The sequence below is a fragment of the Ascaphus truei genome, chromosome 20 (assembly GCF_040206685.1).
Source record: "Ascaphus truei isolate aAscTru1 chromosome 20, aAscTru1.hap1, whole genome shotgun sequence".
In the NCBI taxonomy this organism is placed as follows: Eukaryota; Metazoa; Chordata; class Amphibia; order Anura; family Ascaphidae; genus Ascaphus; species Ascaphus truei.
Genome location: NC_134502.1, coordinates 32,752,349 through 32,769,483, shown reverse-complemented (window position 1 = coordinate 32,769,483; position 17,135 = coordinate 32,752,349). Strand labels below are relative to the sequence as shown.

Below are 17,135 nucleotides of genomic sequence, written 5' to 3'. Positions count from 1 at the left end.
ATCTATCTGTGTCTGCCTGTCCCTCTGTGTGTATCTATCTGTGTCTGCTTGTCCCTCTGTGTGTATCTATCTGTGCCTGTCCCTCTGTGTGTATCTATCTGTGCCTGTCCCTCTGTGTGTATCTATCTGTGCCTGTCCCTCTGTGTGTATCTATCTGTGTCTGTGTGTGTATCTATCTGTGTCTGCTTGTCCCTCTGTGTGTATCTATCTGTGTCTGTGTGTGTATCTATCTGTGCCTGTCCCTCTGTGTGTATCTATCTGTGCCTGTCCCTCTGTGTGTATCTATCTGTGCCTGTCCCTCTGTGTGTATCTATCTGTGCCTGTCCCTCTGTGTGTATCTATCTGTGTCTGTCTGTCCCTCTGTGTGTATCTATCTGTGCCTGTCCCTCTGTGTGTATCTATCTGTGTCTGCCTGTCCCTCTGTGTGTATCTATCTGTGTCTGTCCCTCTGTGTGTATCTATCTGTGTCTGCCTGTCCCTCTGTGTGTATCTATCTGTGTCTGTCTGTCCCTCTGTGTGTATCTATCTGTGTCTGCCTGTCCCTCTGTGTGTATCTATCTGTGTCTGTCCCTCTGTGTGTATCTATCTGTGTCTGTCCCTCTGTGTGTATCTATCTGTGTCTGTCTGTCCCTCTGTGTGTATCTATCTGTGTCTGCCTGTCCCTCTGTGTGTATCTATCTGTGTCTGCCTGTCCCTCTGTGTGTATCTATCTGTGTCTGTCCCTCTGTGTGTATCTATCTGTGTCTGCCTGTCCCTCTGTGTGTATCTATCTGTGTCTGCCTGTCCCTCTGTGTGTATCTATCTGTGTCTGTCTGTCCCTCTGTGTGTATCTATCTGTGTCTGCCTGTCCCTCTGTGTGTATCTATCTGTGTCTGCCTGTCCCTCTGTGTGTATCTATCTGTGTCTGTCCCTCTGTGTGTATCTATCTGTGTCTGCCTGTCCCTCTGTGTGTATCTATCTGTGTCTGTCTGTCCCTCTGTGTGTATCTATCTGTGTCTGCCTGTCCCTCTGTGTGTATCTATCTGTGTCTGCCTGTCCCTCTGTGTGTATCTATCTGTGTCTGTCCCTCTGTGTGTATCTATCTGTGTCTGCCTGTCCCTCTGTGTGTATCTATCTGTGTCTGCCTGTCCCTCTGTGTGTATCTATCTGTGTCTGTCCCTCTTTGTGTATCTATCTGTGTCTGCCTGTCCCTCTGTGTGTATCTATCTGTGTCTGTCTGTCCCTCTGTGTGTATCTATCTGTGTCTGCCTGTCCCTCTGTGTGTGTCTATCTGTGTGTATCTATCTGTGTCTGCCTGTCCCTCTGTGTGTATCTATCTGTGTCTGCCTGTCCCTCTGTGTGTATCTATCTGTGTCTGCCTGTCCCTCTGTGTGTATCTATCTGTGTCTGTCGGTACCTCTGTGTGTATCTATCTGTGTCTGCCTGTCCCTCTGTGTGTATCTATCTGTGTCTGCCTGTCCCTTTGTGTGTATCTATCTGTGTCTGCCTGTCCCTCTGTGTGTATCTATCTGTGTATGTCTGTCCCTCTGTGTGTATCTATCTGTGTGTATCTATCTGTGTCTGTCGGACCCTCTGTGTGTATCTATCTGTGTCTGCCTGTCCCTCTGTGTGTATCTATCTGTGTCTGCCTGTCCCTTTGTGTGTATCTATCTGTGTCTGCCTGTCCCTCTGTGTGTATCTATCTGTGTATGTCTGTCCCTCTGTGTGTATCTATCTGTGTGTATCTATCTGTGTCTGCCTGTCCCTCTGTGTGTATCTATCTGTGTCTGCCTGTCCCTCTGTGTGTATCTATCTGTGTCTGCCTGTCCCTCTGTGTGTATCTATCTGTGTCTGCCTGTCCCTCTGTGTGTCTCTATCTGTGTCTGCCTGTCCCTCTGTGTATCTCTATCTGTGTCTGCCTGTCCCTCTGTGTGTATCTATCTGTGTCTGTCTGTCTGTCCCTCTGTGTGTATCTATCTGTGTTTGTCTGTCCCTCTGTGTGTATCTATCTGTGTCTGTCTGTCCCTCTGTGTGTATCTATCTGTGTCTGTCTGCCCCTCTGTGTGTATCTGTGTCTGTCTGTCCCTCTGTGTGTATCTATCTGTGAATGCCTGTCCCTCTGTGTGTATCTATCTGTCTGTCTGTCCCTCTGTGTGTATCTATCTGTGTTTGTCCCACTGTGTGTATCTATCTGTGTCTACCCCTCTGTGTGTATCTATATGTGTCTGCCTGTCCCTCTGTGTGTATCTATCTGTGTCTGCCTGTCCCTCTGTGTGTATCTATCTGTGTCTGCCTGTCCCTCTGTGTGTATCTATCTGTGTCTGCCTGTCCCTCTGTGTGTATCTATCTGTGTCTGCCCCTCTGTGTGTATCTATATGTGTCTGCCTGTCCCTCTGTGTGTATCTATCTGTGTCTGCCTGTCCCTCTGTGTATCTATCTGTGTCTGCCTGTCCCTCTGTGTGTATCTATCTGTGTCTGCCTGTCCCTCTGTGTATCTATCTGTGTCTGCCTGTCCCTCTGTGTTTATCTATCTGTGTCTGCCTGTCCCTCTGTGTGTATCTATCTGTGTCTGTCTGTCCCTCTGTGTGTATCTATCTGTGTCTGCCTGTCCCTCTGTGTGTATCTATCTGTGTCTGTCTGTCCCTCTGTGTGTATCTATCTGTGTCTGCCTGTCCCTCTGTGTGTATCTATCTGTGTCTGTCTGTCCCTCTGTGTGTATCTATCTGTGTCTGTCTGTCCCACTGTGTGTATCTATCTGTGTCTGTCCCTCTGTGTGTATCTATCTGTGTCTGTCTGTCCCTCTGTGTGTATCTATCTGTGTCTGTCCCTCTGTGTGTATCTATCTGTGTCTGCCTGTCCCTCTGTGTGTATCTATCTGTGTCTGCCTGTCCCTCTGTGTGTATCTATCTGTGTCTGCCTGTCCCTCTGTGTGTATCTATCTGTGTCTGCCTGTCCCTCTGTGTGTATCTATCTGTGTCTGTCCCTCTGTGTGTATCTATCTGTGTCTGTCTGTCCCTCTGTGTGTATCTATCTGTGTCTGCCCGTCCCTCTGTGTGTATCTATCTGTGTCTGTCCCTCTGTGTGTATCTATCTGTGTCTGTCTGTCCCTCTGTGTGTATCTATCTGTGTCTGCCTGTCCCTCTGTGTGTCTCTATCTGTGTCTGCCTGTCCCTCTGTGTGTATCTATCTGTGTCTGCCTGTCCCTCTGTGTGTATCTATCTGTGTCTGCCTGTCCCTCTGTGTGTATCTATCTGTGTCTGCCTGTCCCTCTGTGTGTATCTATCTGTGTCTGCCTGTCCCTCTGTGTGTATCTATCTGTGTGTATCTATCTGTGTGTATCTATCTGTGTCTGCCTGTCCCTCTGTGTGTATCTATCTGTGTGTATCTATCTGTGTCTGCCTATCTCAAATATTGAGAGATTTTAAAGTACAATAAACTTATCACGATTTAGTAAATAGCTAGAACTGTACTGGCAAAAAAAGAAGAAGCAATTTTGGCTCTGGCTGTTAATTGGCGTTAAAAACCAATGTAGGATATTGCTTGAACTGCTGCTTTAAAGTTCAGCTGATATACTGCTTGCACATATACAATACACACCTTTAGTATAGAACACGGGGTATGTTCACAGCACACAACAAGAAAACGATAGTAATAAATTGTCCGAAAAGTTTTTAAAAAAATATTGTCTTTACTTATATATTGAACGTTACATGGAGCAAACATCTACACGTATCTAAGATACCGATTTGAGCTAAATAACAAGTCAGAAAAATATATAAACTTATAAGGGGGGAAAAAAGTACTAGGAAAGGGAGGCACGGTAAGGGGAGACAAGGGGAAAGGGGGGGGATGAAACAGGGAAATAAGGGGGGCAACGTTTTGGGGCTTCCAGTCCGTTCTTTTGGCCCGTTCCCTTAGATCAATTCGAACTAGGTACTTCCCTTACCCCTGTCACAAACAAGTGCTCCCAAACATTATAAACTCAGTATCAATAGATATACAAAGAGGAGGAATGCCTATGAAACGGGACCCCTCAGTGGGGTACCACCTACAACTATTGCAGCAGACACTACCTCAATAAAAGACAGTCGGGTCTCATAAAACGCAGCAGATAATTCTCTAAATACTGACAAGGCGCACTCAGAATAAATCAACAATGTTAATGTACTAATGTAATAGAGAATCAATACAACAACGGGTTACCCCAGGTGCTAGAACCATTCTCTAAGGATCTCTCATAATAGAACAAGATCAAACCGACTGTATGGACAGACATGCCATGTGGACACGTCGTCTTGCAGTCGGATGTTCCAGTGGGCAGTCTGTCTATACAGTTGGTTTGATCTTTTTCTATTTTGAGAGATACTTTGCCATAATACCCGAAATAACAACACATTGTTGTATTGATTCTCTATTGTGTATTGATTCTCTATTCTGTAATGATTCTCTATTGTGTATTGATTCTCTATTCTGTATTGATTCTCTATTCTGTATTGATTCTCTATTACATTAGTATTCTCATTGTGTGCTGGGAACATACCCCATGTTCTACGTTGTAATTTTGGAGGAAATTAGGGTTTCTCCTGGTTCTCGTGCACCACTTCTGTATTTACCTATTTAGATGCTTCATTTTAGGTGCTGCTAAAAACCTTATACAACATTAGTATAGCTACATCTCACTTTTTATTTTTGCGTCGTAAAAAAAAAGTGCTTTCGAACAAATGCAAGAAAAAGAAAATCATATCACACAGTGTAAATACAAAAGTCTCCGGGCTATCGCTACATTTCCACTGCTCTGGTAAATGAGCGATAAATTGAACGCGATGTCTCTCCGCAGGTCTACCTGGTCCTCTTCAATTCCCCTCAGCTGAAGCGGTGGAAGCTCGAGGGCCTGCTGGTAGTAGTGAATGGCAAAGTGAGTTAAACCCAATTGATGAAGAGCACGGCCAAGGTTGTAGTAGGTCTCCTGGCAAGGCCCACGCAGGTCTAGATATCGGTTCAGGAACGAGAAGCCCTGGACCAAGAGAGCGTGCCTTTTTAACACAAACTTTTGTGACGCCATGTGAACAAAAGTCAAACCTATACAAAGACTGTGCAGAGGGTCGTCCGACTGCATGCGAAAGGCTTGAACGTACTGGGCAAGAGCATGTTTGAAGCTTCCAGACACAAAAGCATTGTGCCCGCTGAGAACACAAAGTGCAAGATTGTACGGGTTCTTCAGCATCAACCTTAGACAGAAACGGTGATGCCTCACGTCCTGGGAGTGCATGGTGACTTGGTTGAAGATGTTCCAGAGTTGAGGCTTGTTTACATTTTCCATTAACATGATCCTGATGTAGTTATAAGCTTTTCGAAAGTTCTTGTCGAGAATAGCCGCAGAGAGGCCAAAGTATTCCAACTCCTTCCGTTTCTGCCGGTCGTCATAGAACGAATAATACTCCAAGGAAGAATCCACCAGCAACTCGCCTTCTTTGTACCGGCACAGGTCACACAAGGCGTAGACGGCCTTCAAAAGAAGGTTCCACCAGTCGTCTTTGTTTAAAACGCTGGTGAGCGTGGCGAATATGGCTTTGGCGTCACCGTTTGCCGTGTCCTGGTCATCATTGTCAGATACGGTATCCCTAGAAACTTTGATAAGGTAGAGGTGTCTCTCTCCAGATTTTGAACTCGATATCAAACAAACCTGAGCTCGGTTCATCGCAACTTTTAAAAGCATGGCCAGCATGGTGAGCAAAGTATCTACGTAATGGTACATTTTCCCCTGAGAGAACAGGAGGGTTGAGCGATGAAGCAGCAGTTTAAGTTCCTGCTGGGCGGCATTTGCATCCTGGGCCAAGGTGTCAGGGTCATACATTGGCTCTAACGCCTCCAGCGCTTTCTCTGGCTGGCCAAGCTGCTGTTGAAGTGTAGAAAGAGATATTCTTGCGTCTAAATGCAGAGGTGCCATATCGACCACTTTTCGATAACTCTCTGCGGCTCTCTCCATGTGTCCCAAGGCTTTTAGGCAATCGGCATGACGGAGCCACACCACCGCGAGATTATATGTTTCGGAGCACACCAGAGCGCTCAGGACGGGCGCAGCTGCATTGTATTCTCCCACTTCAAGAAAAGCCTCCGCGACGTCCAAATACAAGTCCCCCATTTCTTCGGGGTTGTGCTCCATCAGGGAGGTCACCATGGGATTCACTGGTTCCAGGATATTAAGGTGAATCAAACAAAGCATCATTTTGACTATGATATCTATGGGGACACCATCCGGTATGTGACATGCCACAGTTTCAGCAGCTCCACCATCCTCCGAATTGGCGCTTTCATTTTTATTAAGAGTAATCCCGGAAAACTGCGTTATAACATCCAACGATTTGTGATACTGTTTGTTAGCGATGTACAATTCGGCCGCTATGTTGACATCTTCGATAGCAACAAGATCTTGGTGTTTGGAGAAGGCTTCTTCAATTATACCAATGGCCGACATCACATCGTTGGTTTCGTAGTAACTCTTAGCCATGTCTCTTGCCAGCTGCATGAAGCGCTCGCCGTCGGAAGGAGACAAGAGGTTTAAGATCCGACGATATCCATCCATGGCCATTTTATGGTCCCCCACTTGTTCATACAAGCTTGACCGCTCCCACAGGTAGCGCACGTTTGTAGGGTTATACTTGAGTGCTTTGGAGTAGCAAAATATCGCCTGCTTGATGTTGTCTTGTTCTAGAGACATCTCGGCTAGTCTAACCCATTCTTCTGTATCGCTCGGGTTGAGATGAGCAGCAATCAGCTCAAACTGAAGGGATTTCTCCATGTCGCCTTGGTCCTCATAAATCATCGCCAGCGTCGAGAACGGCTCGTAGGCGAAAGGAGCTTGTCTGATAATCTCCATGCACATCAGTATCGCCTCCTCCCCCTCTCCCCGAGCAAATCGGATGTTGGCCTCTCCCATCAGGCCCCTCAGAGCCCGGGGAAGTTTGCTCCTGGGTCTTTTCTCTCTCATCATCTTCTTATTTTCCCGATTCAGTTCCATTTCCAAGGCAAACACGTCCCCAGCGGAAGGTTGTTCCGAAGCTTCGTCGTCGTCCTCCTCCTCGTCCTCCTCGTCCTCGCCAGCGTCTCTCTCGCCTTCTCCGAGCATCGACGCGAACGCCCGGTGGACAGACTTGCTGACGCCGTCGGAGGTCTCCCCTTCCTCTTCGGGGTCACGTGCCGCGTGGCTTTCCCCCGATGTGGACGGGGTGTTGGGATCGACGTCGCATGCCGCGTTCTCCGCCGCCGCCGTTGTTGTTGCGTCCTTGTCGCGGGCCTGCCTCTCTTCTCGGCGCTGCTCAAACTCCTCGAAGGAAATGGTCCCGTCCAAGTAATCAATCAGTTCCGGGCTGAACCCGGACATCTCCGCTGGGTAATCACCGCCTGGCTACGTTATCAAACCACCTGTACAGTTGTTATGCCAAATGAACCAAGAATGCCCAGGGAGAGGTTATTCGATGCAGCAAACAAGATGAATGCTGCTGGATTCTTCCCCTTTGCTGTGAGGGAGAGCTTGCCCGAATCCAACAGGGACGTCTGTTGCTTCTTTTCCTATCCCTTGCCCTATGCTACAGAGCAGGCCGTTGCCCAAACCTAAGATGGCCGACCACAGCTGCCCTTTATCCGCCCGAGTGGCGACGTGAATCTGCGTCATGCCGCCAGTGCCCAAATCCAACATGCCACCGTGCCCGCTCTCCCCCAGGCGGTAGCGCAGCGTTTGCCCTTCACCAACATGGCCGCCGCGTCTTCGCCGCGTCTGCCTCGCGTCATCAGCCGCCGCCGCTGAGCGGTCGTGGTGTCACCTTGGTGGTCTGTGTGTCTCCGGTCAGTCGGTGGGAAGATGGCGGAGACCGGGAAGCAGCGCACCTCCCCGAAGGCCGTGAAGTTCCTGTTCGGGGGGCTGGCGGGGTATACACAATACACAACTGTGTGTGTGTGTGTGTGTGTGTGTGTGTGTGTGTGTCTCTGTGTGTGTGTGTGTGTGTGTGTGTGTGTGTGTGTGTGTGTGTGTGTGTGTGTGTGTGTGTGTGTGTGTATCTCTGTGTCTCTCTCTGTGTGTGTGTCTCTCTCTCTGTGTGTGTGTGTGTGTCTCTCTCTGTGTGTGTGTGTCTCTGTGTGTGTGTGTGTGTGTGTCTCTCTCTCTCTGTGTGTGTGTGTGTCTCTCTCTGTGTGTGTGTGTGTCTCTCTCTGTGTGTGTCTCTCTCTGTGTGTGTGTGTGTGTCTGTGTGTGTGTGTGTGTGTGTGTGTGTGTGTCTGTGTGTGTGTCTCTGTGTGTGTGTCTGTGTGTCTGTGTGTGTGTGTCTGTGTAACAGTGACAGATTGAGGGGACAGTGTGTGTCTGTGTCACAACATTGTGTGTTTGTCACAACATTGTGTGTGTGGTGTTGCGTGTCGCTCTATATAAAGGCCGTGAAGTTATTGTTCGGGGGGGCTGGCCGGGTATACACAACATTGTGTGTGTGTGTGTGTGTGTGTGTGTGTGTGTGTGTGTGTGTGTGTCTGTATCAGTATGCATTTGATCTGTGTGTATATCCTGTTATAATATATTAGTAATTCATAATATATACTAATAATTAATCATACTCATGTCTAAAGGTATGTTAGTGTGTGTACACACACACACACATATTCACATTCACACTTACCGATACATAGATGGCTATACAGTATAAAGACATGTATACATTGATTTATAGAAGCAGTATACCTACAGACATGAGTATGATTAATTATTAGTATATATTAGTAATTCATAATATATATATATATATATATATATATATATATATATATATATATATAATATGTATTATCTTAAAATATACACACAGATAATAATAAAGCATATAGATAATAACTATTTCATAGAGTGATTTTCTCCCAATGGGACTCCAATTACCGTATAGCGCGCGGCACATAGGAATGTTACAGACACACTCCCTGCCCCGCGGAGCTTACAATCTATGTGTTTGGTGCCCGAGGCACAGGGAGATAAAGCGATTTGCCCAAGGTCACAAGGAGCTGGAAAGGAACCAGGTTCCCCTGCTTCAACCCAGAGGCGATTATATTTATATATATATATATATATATATATATATATATAGATATAATATTATTTTTTATATACAGCGCCATTTCCGTACACCGCGCAGTAACACACGAGACATCATGGCACGGCGGTGGCAGAGACCCTGCGCTTGTCCCCAAGGCATTTAAATTAAATGCCGGGGGTGTCACATGCGGTCTCTGCAACATCCCTTGTCTTGGGCGATGCGTGACCCTGCGGCACCGAAGACGAGGGATGGGGGGGGGGGGGGGGAGCAGGCAGGGGGGCGCAGCCGGGAACGTTTGCGCGCCCCTGATATAACACATGATGGGAAGAAGTGCTTCAGACATACAATTAACACCAGGAAAAGGATTCCCTGCCCCGTAGAGCTTACAATCTAAGGGTATCTGGGTGTATATATGTGTCTTTATATTTAGGAATCCGTATATGTCTTTACCCGTGTATGTATATTTCATACTATATCATAGACATAATGATTAATATTGGTTTTATCTCCATATGCCACGGGGCAGTGTGCGTGCAAAGCTTCAGGTATAGCACAGCGTACACGTTCAGCTCTATATAAGGAAACCTATATGTTCTTATCGGTTGGTGCCCTGTCTTGTAGGATGGGCGCCACGGTGTTCGTTCAGCCTCTCGATCTGGTGAAGAATCGGATGCAGCTGAGCGGGGAAGGAGCGAAGACCAAGGAGTATAAGACCAGTTTCCATGCGGTGGGAAGTATCTTACGTAATGAGGGTCTGGGCGGCATTTATACCGGGTGAGTTTCACTGTCACCCTGCGGGGGGAGGGACAGGCTCATAGCTCCCTTCTGTCTGTGTCACTGTGTCACCCTGCGGGGGGAGGGACAGGCTCATAGCTCCCTTCTGTCTGTGTCACTGTGTCACCCTGCAGGGGGAGGGACAGACTCATAGCTCCCTTCTGTCTGTGTCACTGTGTTACCCTGTGGGGGGGGGGGCAGACTCATAACTCCCTTCTGTCTGTGTCACTGTGTCACCCTGCGGGGGGAGGGACAGACTCATAGCTCCCTTCTGTCTGTGTCACTGTGTTACCCTGTGGGGGGAGGGACAGTCTCATAGCTCCCTTCTGTCTGTGTCACTGTGTCACCCTGCGGGGGGAGGGACAGACTCATAGCTTCCTTCTGTCTGTGTCACTGTGTCACCCTGCGGGGGGAGGGACAGGCTCATAGCTCCCTTCTGTCTGTGTCACCCTGCGGGGGAGGGACAGTCTCATAGCTCCCTTCTGTCTGTGTCACTGTGTCACCCTGCGGGGGGAGGGACAGACTCATAGCTCCCTTCTGTCACTGTGTCAGTGTGTCACCCTGCGGGGGGAGGGACAGGCTCATAGCTCCCTTCTGTCTGTGTCACTGTGTCACCCTGCGGGGGTAGGGACAGACTCATTGCTCCCTTCTGTCTGTGTCACTGTGTCACCCTGCGGGGGGAGGGACAGACTCATAGCTCCCTTCTGTCTGTGTCACTGTGTCACTCTGCGGGGGAGGGATAGACTCATAGCTCCCTTCTGTCTGTGTCACTGTGTCACCCTGCGGGGGGAGGGACAGGCTCATAGCTCCCTTCTGTCTGTGTCACTGTGTCACCCTGCGGGGGAGGGACAGGCTCATAGCTCCCTTCTGTCTGTGTCACTGTGTCACCCTGCGGGGGGAGGGACAGACTCATAGCTCCCTTCTGTCTGTGTCACTGTGTCACTCTGCGGGGGAGGGATAGACTCATAGCTCCCTTCTGTCTGTGTCACAGTATGAATGACCCTCTCACCTTCTCACACAGGTTATCGGCTGGACTTCTTCGCCAGGCCACGTACACGACCACGCGCCTCGGGATATACACCATCCTGTTCGAGAAGCTGACGAAGGAGGACGGGACGCCCCCTAACTTCTTAATGAAGGCTGCCATTGGCATGACGGCGGGGGCCACTGGCGCCTTCGTGGGGACGCCGGCCGAGGTGGCGCTGATCCGAATGACCGCAGATGGCAGGTGACAATAAGGATTACCGTGGTGTCATTGATCTGGTGTTTCGTCAGCACCTTTTATGTGTGCGTGTTCATGGGAGGACATGTTGGTCGGATCCTGGGCGTGTGTGCAGCGTCAATGGGAGGACATATTGGTCGGATCTTGGACGTGTGTCCATGGAAGGACATGTTGGTTGAATCTTGGACGTGTGTGCATGGCGTCCATGGGAGGACATGTTGGTCGGATCTTGGACGTGTGTGCATGGCGTCCATGGGAGGACCTGTTGGTCGGATCTTGGACGTGTGTGCATGGCGTCCATGGGAGGACATGTTGGTCGGATCTTGGACGTGTGTAAATGGCGTCCATGGGAGGACATGTTGGTCGGATCTTGGACGTGTGTAAATGGCGTCCATGGGAGGACATGTTGGTCGGATCTTGGACGTGTGTGCATGGCGTCCATGGGAGGACATGTTGGTCGGATCTTGGACGTGTGTGCATGGCGTCCATGGGAGGACATGTTGGTCGGATCTTGGACGTGTGTGCATGGCGTCCATGGGAGGACATGTTGGTCGGATCCTGGACGTGTGTGCATGGCGTCCATGGGAGGACATGTTGGTCGGATCTTGGACGTGTGTGCATGGCGTCCATGGGAGGACATGTTAGTCGGATCTTTGACGTGTGTGCATGGCGTCCATGGGAGGACACGTTGGTCGGATCTTGGACGTGTGTGTATGGCGTCCATGGGAGGACATGTTGGTCGGATCTTGGACGTGTGTGCATGGCGTCCATGGAAGGACATGTTGGTCGGATCTTGGACGTGTGTGCATGGCGTCCATGGAAGGACATGTTGGTCGGATCTTGGACGTGTGTGCATGACGTCCATGGAAGGACATGTTGGTCGGATCTTGGACGTGCGTGCATGGCGTCCATGGGAGGACATGTTGGTCGGATCTTGGACGTGCGTGCATGGCGTCCATGGAAGGACATGTTGGTCGGATCTTGGACGTGTGTGCATGGCGTCCATGGAAGGACATGTTGGTCGGATCTTGGACGTGTGTGCATGGCGTCCATGGAAGGACATGTTGGTCGGATCTTGGACGTGCGTGCATGGCGTCCATGGGAGGACATGTTGGTCGGATCTTGGACGTGCGTGCATGGCGTCCATGGAAGGACATGTTGGTCGGATCTTGGACGTGTGTGCATGGCGTCCATGGAAGGACATGTTGGTCGGATCTTGGACGTGTGTGCATGGCGTCCATGGGAGGACATGTTGGTCGGATCTTGGACGTGCGTGCATGGCGTCCATGGGAGGACACGGTCGGATCTTGGACGTGTGTGCATGGCGTCCATGTGAGGACACGGTCGGATCTTGGACGTGCGTGCATTGCGTCCATGGGAGGACATGGTCGGATCTTGGACGTGTGTGCATGGCGTCCATGGGAGGACACGGTCGGATCTTGGATGTGTGTGCATGGCGTCCATTGGAGGAGACGTTGGTCGGATCTTGGACAGATTCTGAGACGGTAGAGAAGACATGGATGTCTTATTCCAGTCCCTGGGAGGGGATGGATCATGTTGTGTGTAATGCGGCAGTCATATCTTCTTTGAACTAAACGCCTTTTCATTCTTCCCCTGCCCAGGTTACCCGCGGATCAGAGAAGGGGATATAGCAATGTATTTAATGCGCTAGTGAGGATGTCAAGAGAGGAAGGAGTAACCACATTATGGCGGGTGAGGCTGCCGCTGCCCATGCCCATGCTGTGTATACATGGCATGGTGTAGTAGTGTGTGTGAGGGGGAGGCTGGCACTGTCCGCGCTGTACCTGTGCTGTGTATACAGGGTGTAGTAGTGTGTGTGAGGGGAGGCTGGCACTGTCCGTGCTGTACCTGTGCTGTGTATACATGGTGTAGTAGTGTGTGTGAGGGGGAGGCTGGCACTGCCGCTGCCTGCGCTGTACCTGTGCTGTGTATACATGGTGTAGTAGTGTGTGTGAGGGAGAGGCTGGCACTGCGCTGTACCTGTGCTGTGTATACATGGTTTAGTAGTGTGAGTGAGTGAGAGGCTGGCACTGTCGCTGCCCGCGCTGTACCTGTGCTGTGTATACATGGTGTAGTAGTGTGTGTGAGGGGGAGGCTGGCACTGCCGCTGCCCGCGCTGTACCTGTGCTGTGTATACATGGTGTAGTAGTTTGTGTGTGAGGGGGAGGCTGGCACTGCCGCTGCCCGCGCTGTACCTGTGCTGTGTATACATGGTGTAGTAGTGTGTGTGAGGGGGAGGCTGGCACTGGCGCTGCCCGCGCTGTACCTGTGCTGTGTATACATGGTGTAGTAGTGTGTGTGAGGGTGAGGCTGGCACTGCCCGCGCTGTACCTGTGCTGTGTATACATGGTGTAGTAGTGTATGTGAGGGGGAGACTGGCACTGCCGCTGCCCGGGCTGTACATACATGGTGTAGTGTGTGTGAAGGGGAGGCTGGCACTGCCCGCGCTGTACCTGTGCTGTGTATACATGGTGTAGTAGTGTGTGTGAGGGGGAGGCTGGCACTGCCGCTGCCCGCGCTGTACCTGTGCTGTGTATACATGGTGTAGTAGTGTGTGTGAGGGGGAGGCTGGCACTTCCGCTGCCCGCGCTGTACCTGTGCTGTGTATACATGGTGTAGTAGTGTGTGTGAGGGGAGGCTGGCACTGCCGCTGGCCGCGCTATCCCTGTGCTGTGTATACATGGTGTAGTAGTGTGTGTGAGGGGGGAGGCTGGCACTGCCGCTGCCCGCGCTGTACCTGTGCTGTGTATACATGGTGTAGTAGTGTGTGTGAGGGGGAGGCTGGCACTGCCGCTGCCCGCGCTGTACCTGTGCTGTGTATACATGGTGTAGTAGTGTGTGTGAGGGGGAGGCTAGCACTGCCGCTGCCCGCGCTGTACCTGTGCTGTGTATACATGGTGTAGTAGTGTGTGTGAGGGGAGGCTGGCACTGCCGCTGCCCGCTCTGTACCTGTGCTGTGTATACATGGTGTAGTAGTTTGTGTGTGAGCGGGAGGCTGGCACTGCCGCTGCCCGCGCTGTACCTGTGCTGTGTATACATGGTGTAGTAGTTTGTGTGTGAGCGGGAGGCTGGCACTGCCGCTGCCCGCGCTGTACCTGTGCTGTGTATACATGGTGTAGTAGTGTGTGTGAGGGGGAGGCTGGCACTGCCGCTGCCCGTGCTGTACCTGTGCTGTGTATACATGGTGTAGTAGTGAGGGGGAGGCTGACACTGCCGCTGCCCGTGCTGTACCTGTGTTTGACGGGAGACGCGCTTAATAACACATTTATATTTCGTGGATCCTGATTGAGCAGAACAGGTTGAGCAAAATAAACGGAGATTTATTCCCTTGATAGGCAAACACACGACAACTGCGGAATAAACTTAATAATTACACTTACGGGTAGAGAAACAGAGGATAATGTCCAGAAAGGTGCAAAACACCAGAAGATTGTCTTTTAAAATGTAGTCCTTTTGCAAGGGCACAAATTGCCAGCCCCAATCCTTCTGTGAATGTGCAAAGCCTTTTCTGGTCCGTTGGGGTTAATCAAATAACCCCCAGCAATCACAGTGTCCTAACGCAGAGTTTTGTCCTTGGTTCCGATTTAATAAGACTCTTTGCGTTCCCGGAATGTGCTGCTGCTCTTCTCTGCTCACATGGTAGAATGAAAAAAAACGAAAGACAATGGGGAATAGCCTGGGTGGGATGTATATAGGATTTGGAAGCCTATTGCCAACATACCCACCCAATCCCCCTCGTGGGAAAGTAATCATTCCCCAATCACCTACTTGCCCACAGTTTGGAGAGTGGGCACTAGGGATTTCCTGTTCACACAGAGCATGTGCGACAACGCCATCTTGCTACTTTAGATAGGTGCACTCCCCTCTCTATCTGGCCCCTCTCAGGCTGTAAGGGGGAACTCAGGGTGTGAGTTAGCCCACATGGTCACCAGGACTTCCTATTTAGCATCCATCTGGCCAATTCACACCCCCCTTACTCTGGGTCTTTTGATATGCAACTTCCAGAGAGACTTATAGGCGTGGGCCCAGCAGGCTAGCTTTGAAGCTTGCATAGGCAAGTGACCCAGCTCATAGGTGTCAAAACATTTGGTTCTGGTATGCATAACATTTGTTCCTTAATGCATTACAAAGGCAGGCAGAAATAATAGCATCCTGCCTGTACATTTTAACTTCAACAGAAAGGCACTTTATCAAAAATATATGTTTCCCTTATGACAAAGTTATATTTTTAATATATGTGTTCTTGAGGTGTTACACTGAGGCTGCACACCAAAAATCAGGGTGCTGGCTCACTCCGTTCCTAAATTAGCAGTCTTAATGGAACGGCTCCTGTTATTCAGCACTGCAGGTAGGGACATGTATACATGGTGTAGTAGTGTGTGTGAGCGGGAGGCTGGCACTGCCACTGCCCGCGCTGTACCTGTGCTGTGTATACATGGTGTAGTAGTGTGTGTGTGTGAAGGGGAGGCTGGCACTGCCGCTGCCTGCGCTGTACCTGTGCTGTGTATACATGGTGTAGTAGTGTGTGTGTGAGGGGGAGGCTGGCACTGCCACTGCCAGCGCTGTACCTGTGCTGTGTATACACGGTGTAGTAGTGTGTGTGAGGGGGAGGCTGGCACTGCCCGCGCTGTACCTGTGCTGTGTATACATGGTGTAGTAGTGTGTGTGAGGGGGAGGCTGGCACTGCCGCTGCCCGCCCTGTACCTGTGCTGTGTATACATGGTGTAGTATTGTGTGTGAGGGGGAGACTGGCACTGCCGCTGCCCGCGCTGTACCTGTGCTGTGTATACATGGTGTAGTAGTGTGTGTGAGGGGGAGACTGGCACTGCCCGCGCTGTACCTGTGCTGTGTATACATGGTGTAGTAGTGTGTGTGAGGGGGAGACTGGCACTGCCCGCGCTGTACCTCTGCTGTGTATACATGGTGTAGTAGTGTGTGTGTCGGGGAGGCTGGCACTGCCGCTGCCCGCGCTGTACCTGTGCTGTGTAGTAGTGTGTGAGGTGGGAGGCTGGCACTGCCGCTGACTGTCTCTCTCTCTCTCTCTCAGGGCTGTCTTCCTACAATGGCTCGGGCTGTGGTTGTAAATGCTGCTCAACTGGCATCTTATTCCCAATCTAAGCAGTTTCTTTTAGACTCAGGTGAGATACTCTGCATCATTATACAGCGCAGCGTTTTCATTATCAGTATCTAGATACTCTGCATCATTATGCATCGTGGCGTGTTCATTATCAGTGTATAGATACTCTGCATCATCATACAGCGCGGTGTGTTCATTATCAGTGTATAGATACTCTGCATCATTATACAGCGCGGCGTGTTCATTATCAGTGTATAGATACTCTGCATCATTATACAGTGCGGCGTGATCATTCTCAGTGTATAGATACTCTGCATCATTATACAGCGCGGTGTGCATTGTCCCCACAGGTTACTTCAGGGATAACATCATGTGCCATTTCTGCGCCAGTATGATCAGCGGTCTGGTGACCACCGCGGCCTCCATGCCCGTAGACATTGCGAAAACGAGGTGCGTTTACTCCTGCCTGCAACATGGCTGCCGTCCCCCGTCCAACATGGCTGCCGTCCCCCGTCCAACATGGCTGCCGTCCCCCGTCCAACATGGCTGCCGTCCCCCGTCCAACATGGTTGCCGTCCCCCCTCCAACATGGCTGCCGTTCCCCCTCCAACAAGGCTGCCGTCCTTCCTCCAACAAGGCTGCCGTTCCCCCTCCAACATGGCTGCCGTTCCCCCTCCAACATGGCTGCCGTCCCCCCCGTCCCCCCTCCAACATGGCTGTCGTGTTCCCCCTCCATCATGGCTGCTGTCCCCGCCCCCCCTCCAACATGGCTGCCGTTCCCCCTCCAACGTGGCTGCCGTTTCCCCCCCGTCCCCCCTCCAACAAGGCGGCCGTTCCCCCTCCAACATGGCTGTCGTGTTACCCCTCCATCATGGCTGCCGTCCCCCCTCCAACATGGCTGCCGTTCCCCCCTCCCCCGTCCCCTCTCCAACATGGCTGTCGTGTTCCCCCTCCATCATGGCTGCCGTCCCCCCTAAAACATGGCTGCCGT

General features: G+C 50.7%; 2 protein-coding genes across 2 annotated transcripts in view; one reads left to right on the top strand and one right to left on the bottom strand.

The window, feature by feature from the left end:
• Positions 1-3,647: 3,647 nt before the first annotated feature.
• Positions 3,648-7,942, bottom strand: GTF3C3 (general transcription factor IIIC subunit 3). Its single transcript, XM_075577694.1, has one exon. It carries the CDS (start codon positions 7,358-7,360, stop codon positions 4,718-4,720), a length of 2,643 nt encoding a protein of 880 aa, XP_075433809.1. The 5' UTR covers positions 7,361-7,942; the 3' UTR covers positions 3,648-4,717.
• Positions 7,676-17,135, top strand: part of SLC25A11 (solute carrier family 25 member 11) — a 14,204-nt gene continuing 4,744 nt past the window's right edge. Inside the window, exons 1-6 of the mRNA XM_075577695.1 lie at positions 7,676-7,905; positions 9,672-9,824; positions 10,846-11,052; positions 12,669-12,759; positions 16,115-16,205; positions 16,495-16,594. Coding sequence (XP_075433810.1) covers positions 7,838-7,905; positions 9,672-9,824; positions 10,846-11,052; positions 12,669-12,759; positions 16,115-16,205; positions 16,495-16,594 — 710 coding nt within the window. The 5' untranslated portion in view covers positions 7,676-7,837. The remainder of the gene's footprint in view (positions 7,906-9,671; positions 9,825-10,845; positions 11,053-12,668; positions 12,760-16,114; positions 16,206-16,494; positions 16,595-17,135) is intronic.

Excerpts from the sequence above, each read along its gene's own strand:
- GTF3C3 (XM_075577694.1), bottom strand. The coding sequence starts at position 7,360 with ATGTCCGGGTTCAGCCCGGAACTGATTGATTACTTGGACGGGACCATT.